The sequence below is a fragment of the Mandrillus leucophaeus genome, unplaced genomic scaffold, assembly GCF_000951045.1.
Source record: "Mandrillus leucophaeus isolate KB7577 unplaced genomic scaffold, Mleu.le_1.0 Scaffold118, whole genome shotgun sequence".
NCBI lineage: Eukaryota > Metazoa > Chordata > Mammalia > Primates > Cercopithecidae > Mandrillus > Mandrillus leucophaeus.
In genome coordinates, this window is record NW_012100098.1 from 1,135,559 (window position 1) to 1,153,684 (window position 18,126).

Genomic DNA, 18,126 nt, shown 5'->3' on the forward strand with positions numbered 1-18,126 from the left:
CACAACACAATCTGTCCGAGATCCTTGGAGAGCAGAGGGTATGGGGAGATGTTTCTACAGATGCTTCTAGGAGGTCCTATGTGTCACCTTCCATCTCGTCTCCAAAGTGTCAGACAGCTGGTGAAGGAGCATCAGGCAGAACTCCTCCAGGAGCATCTGATGAGCCAGAATTTTTAGCCTGAGGAGCAATTAGGGAAATGCTGTGGAAACATTTATGAGCAGCGGCATTCCCCAGACCTGAGTTGGAATTCTGGACTAGCTGGGTAACTTAGTAAAGCTACTTCTTTGAGCCTTAATTTATTTATATGTAAAATGAGGATAATATTCTCGTTGCTGTGAGAAATTAATGAAATACATATATAATGTGTCAGACACTTAGCAGGTGTTTAACAAATACAGGCTCCCTTCCTCACCCCTTTTGTACCTTTGCCCCCAACCTGCCCTGGTGTGTGTGTGGCCCAGACTGTGGCTCTGACCTTTTAGCATAGACAAAGGAGAAATGCAAAGGGGCTAGACTGATCCAGTGAGAATCAGAGGGACAGTTACTTCCATGGCCAGAATTATTTGACCCTCCTCTTCCCTCTACCAACATAAACCTGTGGTTCTCAAGCTTTAGTTCTTCTAGGAATCACCTGGAATTTTGTTAAAATACAGATTCCTGGGTTCATCTCTAGAACTTTTGATTGAGAGTTCCAGATGCAGCCCAGGATCTGCACATTTAGCAACTACCCCACGGGGATTCTGATGCAGGTGGTGGTCCGTGGACCACATTGTGAGATGCACCAAGACAGTCAGGGCTTTGAGTGGGTTGGAAAGACAATGAAGGAGGCAGGCATTAATTTGGTACCTAAGAAAAAGTCTTTTGTCATTGATATTTAATCGAGCACACCAAAAGAAAGAAGGAGCCATACAGGAATCATGCAAATACAGTGAACTTCCAAGCAACCAACAGTATAACCCCAGCTGATTAGCCTCAATCTGGACATATGAATAGTTGGGGAACTCTGGGAATATACAATCTCTCAGAGCCAGTGAGGAGCCCAGCTCCACACCCCCGCCGCCCCTCCATGCTGAGGCAGCATCTGGAGCCCCTCTCATCCGAGGGCAAAGCACAGAGGTGTTTCCACACACTATAACTGGCTCCTTTCCAAGAGGATCTGGCACACTCAGGACTTAACAAACATCTGTTAGCCGAAGTTAATTGGGGAAGACAATGACTGAACAATTTATATCAAAAAAACCTTTCTATTTCTTTCTTGGACCACAGGGAGGGGGAGAAGAAATGGAAGTGAAAATAACGTCAAACGCAGGGTTTACACCCAAAGAGTAAATCGCTAACTCCAATAAGAAGGAAACAGGAGAGTTAGTTCTGGGTTCTCTGTAAGGAGAAATTACTGAACTGACATTTGGGCATGCAGGAGAAAAGATTTCCACTCCCCAACCCACACTGCCCCCATCAGAACATGTCAGTCCACAGTCCCACCCCCTCTACGCGAACCACACAGATCGGGCACTGGAGCAGGCCCCCACCACAGAGAGGGAACACAGTGCACCACTGCTGATGGCCACACCTTCTGAGCGAAGGGAGGCAGTGGAGTCCAGGTCCCCGCAGACCACACCACCCTGGGAACGGCTCACACCTGTGGACAGAGACACAGGTCAGAATTCTCTTCCATCTCAGACACGTTATGACCCAGAATCCTTTAGAACCAATGATTAATTCTCTTCCTTCTCTGAGGGACCAGCAACATGAGTCTTTTTAAACTACAGGCAAACCTGAACCCATTGCCATCTGCTTCTTCAGGAGTGTGGTTAGCAAATTGCACACCAAACTCTACTTGGACCAGGCTGATGTTGAGAGGTGTTCACACAATCTTTGAGCAAAAACTGATAGATCACAGTAGAGGAGTCATCTAGAAATATGATTGCTAGAGAGGTGAGGGGAACGGAAGGATGGGAATCAGACACCTGGCCCAGGGGCTGTGTGTACATTGGATTACTAGATAGAGACTTACAAGTTGCCTGCAGAGACCCACATGATCAGAATATAAACCTAACATTTTTTTCTTACTAGAACATGATACCACTTGAGTAGTATTCTGTGTGTAACAAAAAGGCTTAAGCTACTTTTGCAGAACCAAATAGGGGTTCAGAATTTGCCCCATTCATTAACTTAGACTTCATGGATGTTCCAGATGGAACCATGTATGGTCAAATATTTGAGGTCATCAGTTTGTCTGGATCCCAGAGACATCAGCTCAGGAGTCCCTTGTCTATCACTCCATAGACAGAGGCTTGGTCATCAGTTAGATGTTATCTAATACTAAGATTACTGACACCTCAGAGAGCCATGCCCACACACACCCAACTTACAGATATTGACTGAACCCACGCCTTCACACAGCCTGCAGGGAGAGGAGAGAGTGTACAGTTAGTGCTGAGTTCCTCTGCTTTTGCACCAAACCTATTCTCCTCCATGCTGAAGAAGGGGAGGGGCCCTAAGAGGCAGGGGTAGGCTACCCACCAGCTGCAGACAGCATCAGTGTTGGTCCTGCTTGCTGGGATCCCCAAAGGACAGGAGTATATTAGGTTTCAGGATCCAAAAGGCCAGTTTATGCCATGTTTGGCTTTTGGCCATGGAATTTGGTGAACTGAGAAGTAGAGATGAGGGGGGCATCCTCCTGGTCCCTTGGCTGGAAATGCCAGCAAAGCCAAAGTGGTGATGGAAGCTGCTGCTACCTAGTTAGATGTCTCCGAGCAGGAAAAAGCTTGCCTATTACACTAACAGATTCATTTTTATCCCAGGATATTAAATGATACCCCAGATATCTACCTGATTTCATTCAATGCAGAGGGAGGCTGAAGAAGAGTATGGTGTGGTTAAGAGCCTGGACTCTCAAGCCAGGCAACCTGGACTTAGATCTGGCTGTGCCGCTTACTAACTGGGTGACCTTGGGCAGGTCGCTTAACCTTTCTGTGCCTCAATTTCCCCAGCATAAAATGGGGATGATAATACCCATCTGAAAGGATTATTGTAAAGTCTGATTGAGTTCCACATGGAAAGTGCCTAAAATGCAGACTGGCACATAGTAAGGAAACCCAATATGTTTCTTACCAACATTATAAACATCTCATTTCTGTAATCCCAGCACCTTGGGAGACGGAGGCAGGTGGATCACTTGAGCCCAGGAATTCGAGACTAGCCTGGCCAACATGGTGAAACACTGCTTCTACTAAAAATACAAAAATTAGCCGGGCATGGTGGCAGGTACTTGTAGTCTCAGCTACTTGGGAGGCTGAGGCAGGAGAATCACTCGAATCCGGGAGGAGGAGGCTGCAGTGAGCCAAGATTGCACCACTGCACTCCAGCCTGGGCGACAGAGTGAGACTCTGTCTCAAGAAATATGTCTGTATCATTTATGATGAGACATTTATGCCACTGCAGTGAGCTTTTTATAAACACTCCTTCCTCCCTCACACCTCTGCACTTTCTGTTCTGTCTCCCTTTTTGTAGCTTCCCACTTCAAACCTTTTTCCCCAGGAAAGCTCTACCTTGCCTCATTCTGCCCAGCTCAAAACACTTCTTCACTCATCTTTTGAGTGAGGATGTATGCATCTGGCTCAGTTTCCTGCCACTCAGTCTGGCCTTGCCACAGCCTTAGGACTGTGCCCTTTCAAGGAACCCACAGTGCCCGTGGTGGTGCCTGTCGAACCACAATGCTGGCGACAGCTATCTCTGAGTTGAGTGGCTCTGGATGCTTTTGTTTTCTTATTTTCTGTGTTAGCAGCAATGAGCATTACTTAATGTAATTAAATTAAGTGTTTTAAATGCCAAGAGGAGGCAGTCTCTTAAAAGGTCAATGGCCACAGTACACATAGCACAATATGCTAAATCAACCTTAAAATCACATGCATTGGGGATGTGTGCTAATAATTCTGATATATTAATCCGTTCATTATTAGTATCATAATGAAAATCAGTGCAAGTGCCAGCTGCTCACTGAATGCTAGTGAGTGGGTTGGGGCCTTAAGTGTCCAAATGCAGAGAGAACTCCTGTGACTTCACCCAGAGCCCCGAGGAAGCTGACAGAAAAGTGTGTGTGCTTGAGTCAAGCATGGAGCGAGTCCAGCAGTGTGGCCAGGCTGCCCTCAGTGCCGCTTCACGGAAGGTTTCTCCAACCAGGCCTATGAGTTCCCTCTCCACGGGGGCAGCCTGGCCTGACCATCATCTCTTGACAATCACCTCCTCCCACTGGGGCTTGCTATGTTCCATTAAAACTCACTTAATCCTGCAACAGCCTTACGAGGTGGATTTTGTGTTTTACAGCTGAAGACACTGAGGTATACAGAGGTCACATACTAAAAAGTGGTGGAACTGGGATTTGAACCCAGAGTGAGCTCATGGCCTGTGCTCTCCACCTCTGTACTCTACTACCCAGTCTATCCTCCCCGCCCTGAAGGGACCCAGCTAGAAGCTCTAATGATGTGGCCATCCCAAGTCCAGAGGCCCACGCAACCATCCCAGGTGTAAATACACATCACTCTGCCCTACACTGGCTTCACCTGCCCTCAACTCTTGGCTCAAATTAGCACAGCTTCTCCTCAGCTGTTGAGAAGGCAGCCTCCTTCTCCGACAGCTTCCCTGGGCCACTAACCCCAGGCCCTGGAGGACTGATGTATGTCTGTCTTGTCTTCCTTTGCAAGGACAGAACTTGTGCTGCTCATTTCTATTCTCTGGTCCTGAACACCAGGCTATCTAGGCTGATAGGATTCTTTTCACATTCCAAATCAAATGGCCTTTAACTAATTTTCTGAATGATTCCAGCTTTAAGAACCCATGGAAGCCGATTACAGAAACATCCTTTCAGCCAAGAGGGTAAAGTAGTGGCCTTGGAATGAGCTTCAGGTTCCAGCCCGGGGGGGGCGTGCAGGAGGGAGAAGAGCATCGGTGGCCAGCCCGGAGACCGGTACATTTTAGCTGAGCCATTAACTGGCTGTGCTCTTAGGCAAGCCCCTTCCCCTCTCTGGTGTCAGTTTCCCTATCTGCAAAGTGGGGACATGGTTGGAGTCCATGATTTCTAGAGTCTTTCCCAGTTTGAACATTCTCTTCCTGGAGGATTTCAGTACAGCTCTGAGTAGGGACGTGAAGGGACCCTGGAGCCCCTGTCCCCACAGGATCCCCTCGCCCTCCAGCAGTTTGTGATAAGTGGCGATCTCCATGTCCAGGCCCAGCTTGGAGTTCATCACCTCCTGGTACTCCTTGAGCAGGAAGGCCATGTCCCGCTTGACCTTCTGCAGGGTGCCCTCCAGCTCAGCCAGCTTGCAGCGGGCATTGCTGAGGGCTGCCTCACCCTGCTGCTCAGACTGGGCCACCGTGGCCTCCAGCTTGCAGTGCTGTGGGGATGGACAGAAGGGAAGGAGTTTGATAAGGGTGCAGGTTGTGGGGACTCTGGTGGGTCTCAAGTGGCCTTGGTCATCCTATTTTATCTCCATTCAAAATGGTTAACTTTTGAACTTAATACTGTTTAAAAGAAATACATCAATGGAAAATTAACTAGGCAGTGACATGGCCCATCTGGATTTTTTTTTCCTTCATTTTTGTACACTGTATCATAAAACTGACTTGAGTTTGGCAGGTGAGCCATTAGAGGGAGGAAATGTTAGCACTGAAATAGGAATGATCATTATTAGTGATATTACCTTATACTTGTATATACCGTTGTTCATTTACAAGGTACTTTCATAGATGTTATCTTATTTGACCTTCAAAGTTAATCTGCAAGCTTGCCACAACAGACATTATTATTCCCATTATGCAAATGAAGAAATTAAGACTCCAAAAGGCTGTGACTTGCCCTAAGCTATGCAATTAATTAGCGCCAAGCTCAGGTATTCAAAGGCCACTGTGCAGGGTCTCACTCTTTAGCCTGCTGAGATCATCTTGCTGAAAGAAGCTCCCATGTGCAACAACTCCCAACACGCTAACTACAGCCCCTCCCTTCACCCCACTTAAGAAAGCATATCAGAATCAAATGAACAAAATCATTATTATTACGGGGACAACTTCGAATCTTCTCTAATTTCACATCTAAAAAAATAAACCATTCGCATATTTCATTACTCAGCTCTTAACCACAACAAATTACTAGTGATACATCCTGCGCAGTGATGAAGAACAGCAACTTAGAAGGGAGAAGACAGAGACTGAGCCAGCCACGCGTGGGAGCTCAGTGTTATGCTGGAGGTAGTATTACAAATCACTGGTGAAAGGATGGATTACATAATCTATTTTCTTACAATATGTAGAAAAGTTAATTTAGAACCCTACTCACTGTGTATACAAAAAAATAAAATAAAGTTCAGATGGATCACAGACCTAAATGCCAGAGGTAAAACTATAAAACTAATACGGGGGAGAAATTTAAGAGACTACCTCTATTACCTCAAAACCTTCTAAGTCTAAACCATTAAAGGAAGAACTTAAAATGGATTTGGGCACATCCAGGTTAAAGATTTGGGTTCAACAAAGGACAAACAGACAAGTGATAGACTGAGGGAAAGTTAATTGCAACATGTGTACTGACAAAGGCTTACAATCCAGATAGAATGGACAAAGGAATACTGCAAATCACCAAGAAAAAAGAAGGGAGCCACAATAGAAAAATGGGCAGATATATGAGTAGACAGTTCTTAGAAGGGGAATACAAATAACTAGTAAGTGATAGAAAGATTTCCTATCACTGGTTAACCAAAGAAATGAAAATTAGAATAACAATTAGGTGCCAGTTTACACCTATCAGATCCACAAGAATTTGGAAGTTTGGTAATAGCAGGTGTTAGAACAGGAGCCCTTGCATGCTGATGATAGTAGTGTACTCTGGCACAGTTCAAATACACGCCTCTCCAAAGATGACAGCAGTCCTTGAAGATAGGAGGGAAGCAGGAACCAGACAAGAAGCGGTAGGTGTATGGAGTGGGGTCTCGGCGTCCCCCAACCTGCTGCTTGGCGTTCTCCAGCTCTGCCGTCAGCCTCTGGATCACGCGGTTCAGCTCGTTGAGCTCATCCTTGGTTCTGCGGAGGTTCTCACCCTGCTGGGTGACTGTGGCCTTCACCTCCTCGCACTGTGGGTTAAGAGGCAAACAGCAGAAACAATGGCTAGAGGCTGCTGTTCCCGACCCAATCAGCCAGCCTGCTGTTCCGCAGCTCTCCTGCCTTCTGGCCCTGCTCTACCCGGGACCTCAGTGGCAGCCCCTTTAGAGTGCAGGAGTGTGTTTCCCAGAGAAACTCGAGGCTCACAGCTATCCTCCTGTCTCAGTGGGGCAGTCCTGCCCTCCAGACTACCTTGGTTTGGTACCAGGTCTCGGCCTCCGCCCGGCTGTGACTGGCAATATCATCATACTGAGCCTTGATCTCGGCCACAACCAAGTCCATGCTGAGCTCCCGGCTGTTGTCCATCTTCACCACCACAGACATGTCAGAGATTTGTGATTGAAGGAGGTGGATTTCCTGTAGGAGACAGCAACCAGTGCCCTCAACTCCAAATCCCCTTCTGATCCTATCTCCTCAGGAAATTTAAAAAAAAAAAAAAAAAAAAAAAGGTCCCAACTCTGAAATTAGAAAACTACCAGCAAGTCAGGAAAATTTTAAAACTGTAGTTCTAAGAGTAGAAGGCTGGAATTGGGACCGTGGCCTCGAAGCAATGTAACGTGGAATTCTACTAATACAGGGATCAACAGGGCTGGATTTATGTGCATGCCGCCACCCTGGGCCACCCCGCCTTGGGGCCTGAATAATCCAGATCAGCTGTAGCTCTGTGTGCAAATCTAATCAGCCAGATCGTGGCCAGAGGTAGAGGCCTGGATTATCTGCTTGGGTTTTTACACTACCTGAATTAACAAATTAAGTGTCAGAGCTCCACTTCACGACGTGGGAATTAACCACATTCTTTCAAATCATCTTAAAGGAAGGGCATCACCCACTTCCACCCAAACAAGATAAAAATCCCCTCTGGTCACAGAAGGAAAAATATCCGAGCCTAGGAAAGTCAAGAATGTACAGTTTTCCCTAGAATCTAGGAACCTGGACAGGCCACACTCAAAGGAAATCCTCCCCTGCCACCTCTCTCACTTGCTCTTCCAGAGATGGGGAGAGATTTACCTTCTCGTAGAGGGACTGCAGGAAGACTGGCTTCTCCCTCAGCGGCTCCACGTTGGCCTCCAGGTCCACCTTGCGCAGACAGGCGCAGTCTACATCCTGGTGGAGACAGACATGAGAGGATAGGAAGTGACCTTTGTCCCCCTTGCTGTACCCCTGAGCCTCGGCACTCCTCAGTGGGCCCTGAGACCACCTCCTGGCCCACCTCTCTGCCTCTGGCCTGCCCCTGCCCAGCCACCCTGCACTTACAAGTCTAACCTAGACTTCTCATCTTCACCTTCAAGGACCCCCTAGAAGGGACAGATCCTTTGTTATCTGCCAATGACATTACCTCCCATTGCATAAAAGAGACCACCCGTGGAAACGAAGTGGAAAGAGGTCTGACCCCTTCCAGAGCTGAGGACCTTGCCAAAGAAGGAAGCCTGATGCCACGGCCCAGAACGTCAGGCTGCTGCCTCCCAGCCAGACTGACCCACAGAGCACAAGCCTGTGACAATCACAGAGCCTCTCTGTAGATTGTCCTCAGAGCCCAGGTCAGGAAACACCCAGCACTCAAATAGCTGAGTCTCATGCCTGGGACCAAGGCCAAGCCTTTATTGGCAGATCTGTCACCAGCCCCCTCTCCACTCTGTGATATTTACAAATAAGGAGGCTGGCAAGCAAGCAATTGCTTGTTAAAGAACATTCACATGCACTTTCACTCAGCAACATGAAACAAAAGGGAAATCATTCACAGTTTTATTTCTCTGGGCCTTTCCATCATCACCAATTGCGCTGAATGATGGCCACACTTTTAAATCATTAACAAGCTGAGAACCAACCCCTAGTCTGGGATAACAGGGGGAGGCAATGCCCGCAAGAGAGCAACACAGAATTAAAATTGAACATTGCAGCCAATCCGGTAGTTAAAAAAAGCCAAGCAGGAGCGTGGTGAAGTTTTCTTTTTATGAAGCCGCCATTGGCACTGTCTGGGTTCCTGCATGGGCTCCATGATGGCTTCTGCGGCCAAACTAACCCACCTTCTTGTGCCAGGGGCTCCAGTGCCTTACCACCAACAATTGGGCTGATGGGAACCTGACAGGGCCCACAGCATCAGAGCATCCAGTGTCCAGGATTTAATTCTTCCCATGTGAGAACAGTCACTCACCTTCTTCAGCATCATGAACTCGTTCTCAGCTGTGGCCCTGAGGACCAGCTCTTCTTCATACCTGAGGAGAGACAAGCCAGGTGGAAAGGCCCCTGGGACTGAGGACCTGGCCAGGCCAGAGCCCAGCTGTGCCAAACTCCCTGGTTTTCTCCTTTCTCTGTGCCTTTGCAGAAGAGGCCTGGCCTCTCTGGACTTCTATTTCCTAGCCACAAAGAACCCATTGGAAGGACACTGGACTTGAAGTCCAGGTCCCTGGTATCTGGTCCTAGCTTAACTGAAGTTGCTGCAAAACCCGAGGCAAGTCATTTAATCTCTTTGTATCTTGGTCTAAATCACCTGAGGTGCAGTGAGGCACTCAGTAAACATTTGTGGAATTATTTAAAACAGACCGATGTTCCACAGAGCCTTTAAATTCTACACTGTACAAAACACAGAGCTCTATGAAGCCACCCGCATGAGGTTTTATTCCCTCTGCCCCAATATCCAAGGACTTGAATTCCTAGAAGCAACTTCTTGTTCAAGCCATTCCCCCACCCTCCTCCACCAGCCCAGCCCTCTTTCTCTTGCCTGTGAGATTACAGCCCCGGAGCAGCCCTGCCCCCAACAAGGAAGACCAGAGTTCCCAGAGCATGGTTTTCATAACTTTTTTTTTTTTTTTTTGAAACGGAGTTTCACTCTTGTTGCCCAGGCTGGAGTGCAATGGCGCAATCTCAGCTCACTGCAACCACTAACTCCCGGGTTCAAGCATTCTCCTGCCTCAGCCTCCCAAGTAGCTGGGATTACAGGCGTCCACCACCACACCCAGCTAAATTTTTTTTGTATTATTAGTAGAGACAGGGCTGGTCTTGAACTCCTGACCTCAGGTGATCCACCTACCTCGGCCTTCCAAAGTGCTGGGATTACAGGCGTGAGCCACTGCACCCGGCCTGTTCTCATAACTTTTGAATTACACGGTCATTTGGGGCTACAGTAAGCACTCAGCTCTATAATTACCAGCCTGCACTCCACCAGAGTGGGAGACAGACTTTGATGCCTGCACACTGAGGACTGTGTCTACATTTGCTTCACCCCAAAGGAGGTGAGGACCCACTGCTGGGTCCAGCCAGATGGTAAAACCTGAACTTCCAAGAATCCCAAGGAGGGTTAGAATTACCAGGATTGATTGAGGTCAAAATCACCCTTCACTCTGTCTGTATCTACAAGGTAAGTACAGTGATCCAGTGAGTTTAGACTAGGTAATGGACAAGCCAAACAACTCAGGAAAACCCAGATTTATATTGGTATTTGAATTGTGGAGCCTTGCAGAACAAGAACCTGATGGTTTATCTGCAGAATAAATAAAGGAAGAGTCCAAGTTCATCAGATACTTGGAATGGCTTCAGCCAGTTCATTTTCAGATATCTCTCCAGAGCCTTTCACTTTTCCCCCGTCCTAGCTCTGACTGCTCCGGGCTCCTCCTCTCCAGCCCTGCTGGCCTTGCTCCTCCTGTTTCATTTGTTCCTGTCTCTTCATCTGCATCAGTCTGTGCCCTGATGTGTGTCCCATCCCTCCCAGACTGGGAACTCTTCCCTATAAATATTTTCCCAGCCCCCAGCACAGGGCTGCAAGAGCTAGCAGCTGACATGAGACAAAGCAGATGGGTAAAGCAGAAGTGTCTGATAGCTCGTCAGGACAACCCTGGCCTTCAGCAATCTTGGCTTTTGGAGGAGTTATGTGGTCTCAGCTAAGACCGACTCCACTGCCTAGAACCATCCCAGCCCTGTCATGCTCACTTCTTCTTGCAGCCCTCCAGAGCCTCCTGTGTGCAGTTGAGCTCTGAGGCCAGCCTGCCGCTGTCAGCCTCCAAGCACTCGGCCTCCCGCTGCAGAGTCGCAATGTAGCCCTGGAACAGGGGCTCCAGGTTGCTCTCGAAGCACTCGCAGTTCTAGTAGAACTGCAGCTTTGTCTCCAGCAGTTTGTTCTGCTGCTCCAGGAAGCGCACCTGCCATTCAGGAAGGAGGAAAGAGACTAAGGGGGAAGCCTGAGGGTAGGGTTTGCCTGGTCCCCCAGAGCTCTTTCTGCCCTTGAGGATGGCCCCTGCCCTGCAGCAGCCTGTGACCTTCCCCAGGAGGCCAAATTATTGGCCAAGTCTGAAAGTGCAGGTCACAAGTAGTCCCCAAGTTACTTCCCTCCACCCATCCCCCCTCCCAGAAAGAGCACACTATTTATAAACATTCATTTATTCTACACAGAATGAAATTAACATCTGATCCTGCAGAAATATTTCATACTATGCATAGTAGGCAAATAATGTTCCCCCCAAAAGGTGCCTGCACTGAAGGATCTGAAATATGAGAAGGACTCAACTCGCTATTACTGGCTTTGAAGATGGAGGAAGAGGGGGCCACAAGCCAAAGAATGTGGACAGCCTCTGGAAACTGAGAACAACCTCCAGCAGCCAGCCAGCAAGAGAACAGGGACCTCAATCCTGCAACCACAAGGATCTCAATTCTGCCAAAAACCTAAATGTCCCTGGAAAAAGATGCTTCCCTGGGGCCTCCAAAAAGAAATGCAGCCCTGCTGACACCTTAACATCAGCCTTTGAGGTAGTAAATTTGTGTTGTTTTAAGCTGCTACGTTTATGGGCGTTTGTACAACAGCAATTTTAAAATGTACACACCACGACTCTTCCTTACTCTGATGCTGGGGCACTGAAGCCCAGGATGGGGGATCCCAGGCCAGGAATTAGGAGACCTCTCACTCTAACTCTGCTACCAACCAGACCACTTCGCCTCATTCTCACTGAATTTCATTGTAAAACAAGACAGGAGAAATACATTAGCAGTGATACACTGGAAGCTGCAGGCCCTATCACGCCCACAGGTATGTTTTACTTGGCTTGCACACTGTTTTATAGAGACCTGATTAGTTGCCAACATTTAATAACTGAGTGGTTTCAAGTAAGAATCTGGATCTCTCTGACCCTTTTGACATACCAGAAGTTCTGGCAAGGCTAGGTAGGCCTGTGGCTGGAGTGAGCAGCAGCTACTGCCCTTCTAGGTGGGCACACCTCTCAAGTTTAGCATCATTCATGTGACCGCCCCCATTGAAGTTTGCAGTTACCAGACCTAAAGCAGGTGATTTCTTCTCCAACACCAACCTTTTGGGAGTACAAGCCTGGTACAAACCCTCAACTGTCTGACTGTTCATGCTTGTGGGACAAGGAACCAAAATTCTGATTATCCAAAAGGCATCTGCCTTGGGTTTTAACATGCAGACCCAGGTCATGGGACAGCCCTCTGGCAGGATTAAACCCACCATATCAATGCACTTTGTAGTCTGGAGCACAATGCAGTTTGGAACCTGCGGGAAGAAGGCTGAAGGGAAGAGGGTGGCCATCAGCAACACCAAGGGAGGGGAAAGCCAGCCTGGTGCAGTGGTATAAGTTCCTCTCTCCAGACCCAGAACTGACGCCTCTCAATAGAGAGAGCAGCATTCATGGGTTATGCCCAAAAGGCCACATGCAGAGACCCCTTTGAGCCTGCATTCTCAGGGCACTCCCTGTGCTTTTGAGCAAATTAGGAAAAGATGCCTCCAGCCCCTTGCCAGGGCGCACGGTTCTGCCAGCAAAGCCTGGGGTGGATTCCAACCTCCCCTGCTCTTGCTAGGTGTCCTTGTGCAATGAATAACCTGCCTAACTCTATGGTCAGCTTCTTTGTGCTGATGGAAGGGAAGAGTAATCCGGACAGCCAGCACCTCTGTGTGCAGATATGCCCTTTTCTGATGTAGCATTGATCTGAGAGCAGAACTTCCAACCACCATCGCCCTGGTTTGTGCCTTCTTATGCAGTCCCAGGATGTAGATATGCACACCGTTCAGCCCTGGAAGATAAGCTTCTCCTCCTTTAAACTTTGGTGGCTGCCCTCCCCCAAAGACTGTGAGCTCCTAGGGAGGGCATCGTTAGATTAAAGGAAACCAGAGCTATACACTCAACCAGGAGGACTCCGAAACTGCAGCATCAGAAAAGTGCAATTCAACAGCCTCTCTCCGGACCATGCTTTACGTTTCTCACTCACTGCCTTTAATCTATCCATGTGCTTCAGGGTATGAAGTGCCTCAGACAGAAGTTTTAAGGGTTCACAGCCTTCCTATCATGCCCCCTCCAAGGAGGAGCAGGAAAGGATCCTCTCACCCCTCTGCATCCTGGCTCCTGCTCCATGCTAGGGATGGCAGCATCTTCTCTAAGGGGGAGGTGAGACATGCCTAAGCAGAGCTGCCTGCTCTGCCCACACCTTCCTACTGTGTGCCGGTGATGTCAGGAAGATGGACGGCGCACACACATCATGCTTGCTGCTTGCCTGTGAGCGGCCGCAGCAAACCCTCCTGTTCTGTCTGGTAGTTTCAGATTCATTACTGCATTTGACTCACATGGCAACACTTGAAAGACCCTGATTCAGCCATGTTCTCAAGGCCACATGCTAGTCAGTGACAGGAGAGTTTGAACCACCCCATCATCAGGTTCCAAGTCCCTTTCCCCTTCCTAAGCCACAGTCCCAGGAAACAACACACAGACCCACCTTGTCAATGAAGGCAGCAAACTTGTTGTTGAGACACTTGATCTGCTCCTTCTCCTCGTGCTTCACACACTGGGCATTGGGGTCTATCTCTAGGTCGAGGGGTATGAGAAGGCTCTCATTGATGGTGACAGATGTGATGTGGGGCGGGCTGAGCTTACAAAGGCCCCCTGCCGGGTAGCCAAACCTGCCTCTGCTGTGTAGGGCCCATCCACAACTCACCGCGATCCGGGGAGACCACACCGTACACAGGATCTGACTGCCAAAGCCTCCCAGGCGCCTGTAGCCTAGCCCCCCAGGACTGCCCCCGTGATGGGCCGTGGCACTGACACAGCTGCGATCCCCAGGCTTGGACACAATGGCAGAGTGGGAGCTAAAGTTCTTGACCCTGCAGCCAGAGCTGATGCGGTAGGATTGGCTCGCCATGCCTCTGCTCTGTGGGACAGTCCCCTGGTCTGAGGATTGAAGGATGACATGGTCTCACACTGGAGGCCTGTTATCGCTCCCGCCTTTTATTGGGCAGGGGACAGGCCTCCTGACAACATAAAAGGCAGAGAACATTATTAATGCCATTTATGAGCATGGGAATCTCCCGCTAGGCAGACCGTGAGGGAAACTGAAACCTGCCTCTTTTAATAGGCATATCAAAGAGACCCTGCATCCCAACAAACCTGCCCCTGCCATTCCAACCTCACAGGCCTAGACACGTCTATCAAGCCCCTAATTCCCCTCCAACCTGTGAGAGGACCAGGAATCTTCATCCCACTAGGCAAGTCAAGGCTTGGGCCAGCACATTCTTGAAACTCCAAGGGTCCTATGTCCCACGAAAGTCCCACCCAGCCCATCCTTTCAGGTTAGGCACTTGTGGGGCAAACCCTTCAAGCCTTTCCCTATGATTGCTGTTAGCTACAATTTGTCTTATAGGGTAGCCTTTGGACTTTGTGTTGCCTCCCCTTGAAGGCAGAAGTCATGTCTATACACCTTTATATCCCCTCTAGCAACTAGTACATATGAGGTGTGTTCAGGAGGGAATGGCCAATATCTGCAGAGCATCTTTATCTAGTCCACAAACACTAACTGACCCTCCACTATGTGCCAGGCCCAGTCACTGGCCTCAGGAGCCGGCCTGGAGCAGGTGCCTTCATTTGGCAGACAAGGTCCCACCAGAACAGGCCCTCAACTACAGGCTGGGGGAAATAAAGCTAGGTGGACAGTTTGCCTGTGAAGAACCTGACCTCACTGGAGAGACAAGCAGGGAAGAGTCAAAGCCAGAGAAGGAAAGATGACCAGGTAAGGGGCACAGATAGCATGTTCTTAGCCTTCCTAGGAAGGTCACTTATAGCTGGCCAGAGGGTCACAGAGGAGGCAAGACCGAAGCCACGTCCCAGAGGATGGCAACATCTTTAGGGAGAACAGAGGCGGGGGTGCAGAGTCTCCAGGCACAGCATAACCCTAATTCCTAGAGAAATTAAGCAGTGCATGAGATCCTTCACAAAGCAGGGCCCTCGGCCAGGGACTGCCCACCCCTGCCTCCCACCCCATCCTATAGGGCACTTTCTGTGTCACACCAAGAACAGGATGGAAATGGGACTTAATGGGGAAAGTGCCTACCTTTTTATACAGCACAGCAGCAGTCTGGAGGCAATTATGGCAAACCACCTCAGCCCCAGGCCCCTGAGTAGAGCTCTCTGTGCGTGAAGACAAGAATAAAAAATAATCTTCCGGAACTCTCTCTCAGAGAAACAGGCTTCGGGAAGGGGCACAAGAAAAGAGCCAAACAGCTCAGGAGAGAGTAGGAGTCTTCCTGGTCCCTTTCTCTCACACACACGCACACGCATACACATCTACATACACACACATGCATGCATGCACACATTCCTCACAAGAGAAAGACACAGAGGACAGAGTCACATGCTAGGAGTAGAGTGTAAGGATGGACACAGAGGGAGCAGCTTCCGGCCCAGTCCCGGGAAGCATCAGTCTGAGATGGGGGCCTTGTTTCTGCATCTGCAGCACAGAGCTCCAAGGGGAACCAAGACAGCAGAGGAGGCCTGGGGAGGCGCCCTGTAAATTGAACTCTGTCAAGAAACAACGTCCTCCAGCCATTTGTTCTTTTGGCCATGTGGCTACCTCACCGCTTGCTGGCCACGGAAGGACAATTCCCACACTAACCCTAACCCATGGGGAAGAGTTGAGTGTGTCTGAAAGTGAGAGGGCTTCTCCATGGTGGACACACTAAACAAGGGAAGCAAAACAGAAACTGGAATTCAAAGCTGATGTTCTGGAAGGGCCTGTCTCGTGCTGGTCTCTATTTGTTTTTTTCAGTCTACCAGCATTTACTGAGCACCCACTATATGCCAGCCACCTTTAGATGAGCTGGGAATATACCAGAAAATAAAATAGACAAAAAACACATATTTCTGTGGGTTCACATTACAGTGGGAGAGGTGAATGGTAAACTTAGATAAATAAATTATATGTTAGATGGTGATAAGTGTTACAGAAAGAAGAAAGAAACAGGTTAAGGGGAGTCAGGAGAGCTGGGAGAAAGAGTGGGTACAATTTCAACTGTGGTTAGAGTAAGCTCCACTGAGAAGGGGACGTTTGGACAAAGGTTTTAAGGGGGTAAGGGCAAGCCACATGTGCCGAGGAAGGAGCTTGCGCAAAGACCCACAGTGGGAACAAACAGGCCTGGTGTTCCCACCAAGAGCAAGGAGGCTGGTGTGGTTTTTGCAGTGAGAGTGAGGGAGTGAGTATGGGCATGGTCAGAGAGATACAGAGATGAGGGGTCTCCACACAGGTCATGGAAGGCCAGTGAGCTGTTGTAAGGACATCTGCTCCCACACAGAGTGCCGTGTAGAGCCTTGGAAGGTTTTGTGCACAGGACAGACATGACCTGACTTGTTTAAATGATCACTCTGACAGCTGCCTGGGAAACAGACTGTAGGCGACATGACAGTGAAAGGAGGGAGAAGGGTCAATCCTAGGAGATGGCAGAGGCTCCTGCCAGGGAAGAGGGCATGAGAATCCCTGGAGGGCATGAGAGGTGGCCAGCTATGGATAGAATTTGAGGAAAGTCAACTAGATTTCTTGACTTACTGGATTTGAGATGTGAGACAAGGGGAAGAGTCAAGAACGCCTCCACATTTTCTGGTAGGTTAAAGTTGTCTCTGCAACAAAGATAAGCAGTAGCACAGTGAGACAAGTGCCAAGGCAGGTGCCCCAAATGCTCATCATGGCTTTGCCAACTCGTGCAGCCTGGCACAAGTCACCTACCCTCTCTGGTCCCCAGTGTTCTCAACTGTACAAGCAAGAGTTGGACCGGCTGACTTTCAACATTTCCTAAGGAAACCATGTGGTCTCCTTTTTGTTGGAAATCCTTGAGAGTCACCTTGGCATTTGTCCTCTTTTCAGGCTTAGGAATCAAGAGATCACTATCTATCCAAACTCAGAGTCCCCCTCTTCTTCCCTAAGTACCAAGATTTCCTTTTTGTTTTGTTTGTTTGTTTTGTGTGTGCACTTACATTTTTAACCCAGTCTAATTGAGGAATAATTGTCATACAAAAAGCTATACACATTTAATCTGTACAACTTAATGAATTTGGAGATATGTACACACCAGTGAAACAGTCACCATAATCTAAGTGAAAACCTATCCATCATCTCCAAAAGTTTCCTTCTACCCTCTTGATTTATTATTTATTTATTTATTTATTATGTGATAAGAACACTTAACATATGATCTACTCGCTGAGCAAGTTTTTAAGTATACAATACAATGTTTTTAACTATGGGCACTATGCTGTACAGTAGATCTCTTGGACTTATTCACCTTGTATAACCAACACTTTTTAGAGTTATACTGTTCTATTTTGAGCTGATAACTTCAATCACATGCAAAAACTCTTTACTTGTACTCCCTCTCCCCAAAACTTTATGTCAGGATTCACTTATTTTTATATTGTGTATCCATTAACCAATTTTATGATCATAGGTTATTCCTCATACTTTTGTCTCTTAACTTTTATACTAGAGTTAAAAGTGATTTACGTATTACCAATACAATATATTATTCTGCGTTTGTCTATATATTTATCTTTACCAGTAAGATTTATATTTTTCTATGCTTTCATGTTGCTGTTTCGCATCCTCTTGTTTCACTTTGAAGAACTCCTTTTAGCATTTGTAAGGCAGGGCTAGTGGTAACAAACTCCCTCAGCTTTTGTTTGTCTGAGAAAGTATTTATCTTTCCTTTATTTTTAAAAGACAAT

The 18,126-nt window shown here is 48.1% G+C and overlaps 1 protein-coding gene across 1 annotated transcript; it reads right to left on the reverse strand.

Annotated features, from left to right (window-relative positions):
* Nucleotides 1-1,488: 1,488 nt before the first annotated feature.
* On the reverse strand, nt 1,489-14,281 carry LOC105528319 (keratin, type II cuticular Hb5-like). The gene is given in 9 exon segments (XM_011965029.1): nt 1,489-1,640; nt 2,374-2,405; nt 5,174-5,394; nt 6,997-7,122; nt 7,343-7,507; nt 8,159-8,254; nt 9,303-9,363; nt 11,075-11,283; nt 13,859-14,281. Coding segments are annotated over 9 exon segments (1,485 nt in total).
* Nucleotides 14,282-18,126: the final 3,845 nt, after the last annotated feature.